This window comes from Spinacia oleracea, chromosome 1 (assembly GCF_020520425.1).
Source record: "Spinacia oleracea cultivar Varoflay chromosome 1, BTI_SOV_V1, whole genome shotgun sequence".
Classification (NCBI taxonomy): domain Eukaryota; kingdom Viridiplantae; phylum Streptophyta; class Magnoliopsida; order Caryophyllales; family Amaranthaceae; genus Spinacia; species Spinacia oleracea.
This window is the reverse complement of record NC_079487.1, coordinates 47344362-47349111: the sequence shown is the minus strand read 5'-3', so window position 1 is coordinate 47349111 and position 4750 is coordinate 47344362. Positions and strand designations below refer to the sequence as shown.

Genomic DNA, 4750 nt, shown 5'->3' with positions numbered 1-4750 from the left:
CAAGCTGTCTGTAAGATAATCATCTTCCATCTTATTCCTTAGTCTTGTCTTCATAATTTTCATGGCTGAGAACGCCCTCTCCGCGGTAGCTGTCGATACAGGAAGAGTCAGAATAAGACGTATTAGTCTATCAAATAAAAAAAATACCCTTGACAATCCTGTTTTTGCCAATTGTTGGCACACCTCCTGCAAGGTAGACATCTGTGTGAAATGGGGATCATCCTTTGCATCACAAATAAAGTGTTCTAATTGATATTTCAAATTGTGAATCTCTTGTGGTGTGAAATCCATTGGATAGTACTTTTCTGCAAGAGAACAAATTTGATCAACATCAAAAATTTTGAACCACTCTTTTGGCTCCAACATTGATGAGAACTTCAAGAGTTCCATTGCTCTCTCACTAAATCGATTTATTGATCACATGCAACTGTTTATCAATACTAGCAATGAATATTTCAACCCGATAATAGTGATCCTTTGTTACTTGATCTGGTTGATGTCGAGCTCTCCCTTTACGAGCAATATAAGGAGCACTCATATCAGGTATCAAAATATCATGTTGTTCACAAAAAGATCCAACTTTCTCCACAAGATTACTCCAACCATCTTCCCTCATCTTTTGAAGAAGTGATTTAGTAGTAGAGACTAACTTTAAGGCATTAACAATATCTTGATTTTTTTGTTGCAAAGCCTGAGAAAGGACGTCAGCAATTCCTAATATACTCTCCATCATATGTGCAATAAATACAAAGTCATATGAAATCATTAAATCCAAAGCACCATCCGCATCCCCACGTTGATGATTATTGCAAAACTTATCAACCTTAATCTTTTCCATAACAGACACTATTGCATCATACATTTTAATCAAACTACGAATAGAGTAAACGTGTGAACCCCAACGTGTATCACCAGCACGTTTCAAAGTACACTTTTGATTAGATCCTCTGCCAGTCTCCAACTCACCAATAGATAACAAGAACTCTATTTCAGCTGCCTTTTTTGTTTGCAATTCATCTTGTCGTTTAGGAGATGCACTTATGACATTGACAATGAAACTTAAGTGAGAAAAAAACTGATGAACATGACTGACATCTCTAGAGGCGGCAACCAATGCAAGTTGTAAGCGATGTGCAAAACAGTGCACATAATAAGCATATGGACAATCAGAGAGAAATAATGCCTGTAATCCATTCCATTCACCTCTGATATTACTAGCACCATCATAACCCTGCCCCCGAATATTTTCAATTGCTAAATTATTTCGAGCAAGAACAGTGCATAACTCACCTTTGAGGGTTACTGCGGTAGTATCAGAAACATGTACAAGGTCAAAGAAGCGCTCCATAATTGACCCGCATTTATCAACAAATCTCAAAACAAGACCCATTTGCTCTCTCTTTGATTCATCTCGTGCCTCATCAACAATGATACAAAATTTTGAGTCTCCAATTTCTTCTCTGATGTAATTACGAATCTTACAAGATATAATATGAAGAATCTCTTTTTGAATTGAAGGAGCTATATATTTTGCATTATATGGAGCTTGCCTTATTGCCTTAGAAACATCTTTATTGTACAAGGCCAAATTTTTCCTGTACTCAAGAAAGTTTCCTTGATTATCTGAATGGATAGACTCATCATGGCCTCTCAAAGGACAAGCTTGAAGAGTTAATAAACGAATCACATCAATTGAGGTCTTAAGACGTAGTCTATTCTGCTTGATTTGTGCTTCACTTTGCTTGTTCAAAACATTGCGAATATGTCCTTTTTGTTTCCGAATCCCTTTAAAAGATTGAACTGCATTTTTATGTGATGAGCAAGGACCTTTTCCAATGTGAGTAAGAAAAGCACAATCTTTTCCGTTATTCACCCTTTTCCAATTTTTGAAACCACTTACTGTGAAGGTTTCCATTCGGGAATTAGGTGTTTCATAATATAAATAGCATGGTAGACAAAATGCAGCATCCTTTGAAGGTGAGTACTCTAACCAATCAGGAAACTTATCATACCAAGCACATTGAAAACTACGACGATGTTGTACTTGCCCCGACAATGGGTATCTTTTCAAGCGAGGTTGATAGACCTTCAAAATCTTATAAGCTCTTCGTATTTCATCTCGTTTTCCAACTGGATAAACCCACATTGGTGGACGTAATCCCGGATCTCGTTCTAGAGAATTGAGACCAATATCTACAATATTGATATTATGCGATGCAGGAACTTCTTCTTGTATACTATCATCCTCAGTAGACGGAATTGCATCATTCGTTCTTTGAATGTTAGAAGGCCCCTTTTCTCCATTAGATGTAGGTGTATCTTTCTCTGGCTCTTTTCGTTTATTAAAAAACGATGTAATATGTTTTTGTTTGCCCATCATTGACTACTTTTATCACCAAAAACCACCTGAAAGGTTGAATATACATGTTTTAATACACGAAAATACATAGAACATTACTCCTTAATTATTAAAACACACAAATGCCAAAATTATTTAGCTAACTTAGGGTATCTGACTGTTTTTTCTATTTCCTATTAATTCATTAACAAAAGACTTTCACAATATGTAGTCAGTACTCCCTCCGTCCCGGAATACTTGACCTGTTTTCCTTATCGGGCCGTCCCTTAATACTTGACCTGTTTCTAAAAATGGAAATATTCTAACAATATTATATTATTTCTCACTCCACCCCTATTAACTCACCTACCCCCCTACTCCATACAAAAAATAATTAAAAATTCAACCCCTACTCTCCCCCAACCCCACCTCTTAACCCACCTCCCACTAACTACATTAAAATAATACCCCACTATCAACTACTACCTATTAAATTAAATAAGTCAATTCAAGTGTCTTAAACTCTGTGCCGGTCAAACCGGGTCGAGTATTCCGGGACAAAGGGAGTAGTTTACTAGTATATGTATGTATAGTGTACTTACTCCAAAATTCCAAAAATCCAAAAAATGTAGTCAAATTGCAAATTGAGTTCTACAATTGCTTCTTGCTAGTTGACAGTGATGAGATTTTACATTTGCTTAAAAGTATAGTCAAAATTATTGCAATTGTATATTTGTATTGGATCGGCCAAATTGTAATTATAGCACAAAAACAATAAATAATGGTGTAATTATAGTATAAACAATGTCAGGTTGCTTTTCTTTCAAATAATGTCAACTTGTAGTAGAATGGTGCTTTTCTTTCAATTTAAAACGAATTTGGAACATACTGTGAAACAAAAATGTAATTAAGATTTAAGAAGGGATATTAAGGAACTCACTGTTAGTGGTATCATTGGAAGCCCACCGACCATCGTCCATCGTTCACCAATGAATCATGAATATCTTCCTCACTTCCTACAACCAAAAAAGGGGTGAAATTTAGCAACAAAAAATAAATTAAATTAGTAACAAACAAGGGTGAAAATTTCGAACCCAGTGCTGTCAATTGCATAATCTAGTTAATTGATTAAATAGGAGAAAACTATAAAAAGAATAAATTAAGAATACATCAACAAGCCAATAACAGATCTCAATATAAAAAATTCATACCCTAATTCCCAATTGTTCAAATAAAAAAGATAATTACCCAACAAAATATAAAATATAGACATACCTTGAGAGAGGAATACCCCCAATTGAAAATTTGGAAATTTGTAAAACAATGGTTCTTTAATTCTTCTCCTTCTTCGGTTCTTGGAGCTTCTTCTTGTTGGTTAATGGTAAGCAATTTTTAAGAAATAAAAAAATATTAAATGTTATACAATTTTGATTTTTCTATTTTGGAGAAGAGAGGGGAAAGTAAAAAGTATTCCAACAATCCAATACACGTAGAGCTGTCAAATCTCAACCCGAACCGTTGAACCCGCTGGGTTAATCCGATTCGTTAAGAACTCGAACTGTTAATAACCCGTTAGTTGGAACCCGAAAATTAACCGAACCGATAACAATCAACCCGAACCCGAACCGTCTCGAAAATATTAAACCGATTAAGACCCGATACCCGATAACAAACCGTTTGCATCAACCCGAAACCGTTTCTACCCGAACCGAATGAACCCGAAAACCGTTAATGACCCGATTTATTTCAACCCGAACCGTTTCAACCCGGGGAAAACCCGTTCACAACCCGAACTGTTTCTACCCGAACCGTTAACAACCCGAACCGTTTCAACCCGGACCGTTTACAACCCGAACTGTTTCAACCCGAACCGTTTACAACCCGAACCGTTTACAACCCGTAACCCGTTTATAACCCGTTTAATTCAAACCGTTTATAACCCGCAATATCAAATATGATACAAACATAAGTGTTTCAAGGTTTGACTTTCATATACGTATTTATTTACAGTTGAATAACAAAACTGTCAAAAGACCATATGTAAATATGCCATTTCAAATTATAAGTTGTCATTTGTTTACTTTTAATTGGGCACTCGATTCATCTATACTCGATGTGATTCGTCATACATTATATGAACTATTTTAAATTCTAATATTAAAGATTTCAATTCCTACACGTTCTTTTAATTCTAATAATACGGAGTATTGTATTTATGTTAGAAAATAAATACTTTACAATATTATTTTACGACGAGTCTATTATCTCATCGTGAATAGTTATATTTGCGACCAAAATACTCATCGTAATTATCATTTTGTTAATTATCTAAATTTATATTTTCGACCAGATTTATTATGCGTAGACTATTCGAGGCGTATGCGTTATTTAAATTAAAGGAGTATGCGTTAT

General features: G+C 35.1%; 1 protein-coding gene across 1 annotated transcript; it reads right to left on the bottom strand.

Annotated features, from left to right (window-relative positions):
* Window positions 1–400: 400 nt before the first annotated feature.
* Window positions 401–3810, bottom strand: LOC110795516 (uncharacterized). The gene is made up of 3 exons (XM_022000529.2): window positions 3614–3810; window positions 3279–3354; window positions 401–2406 (listed from the first exon to the last, which is right to left on the bottom strand). Exon 3 carries the CDS (start codon window positions 2378–2380, stop codon window positions 401–403), a length of 1980 nt encoding a protein of 659 aa, XP_021856221.1. The 5' UTR covers window positions 2381–2406; window positions 3279–3354; window positions 3614–3810.
* Window positions 3811–4750: the final 940 nt, after the last annotated feature.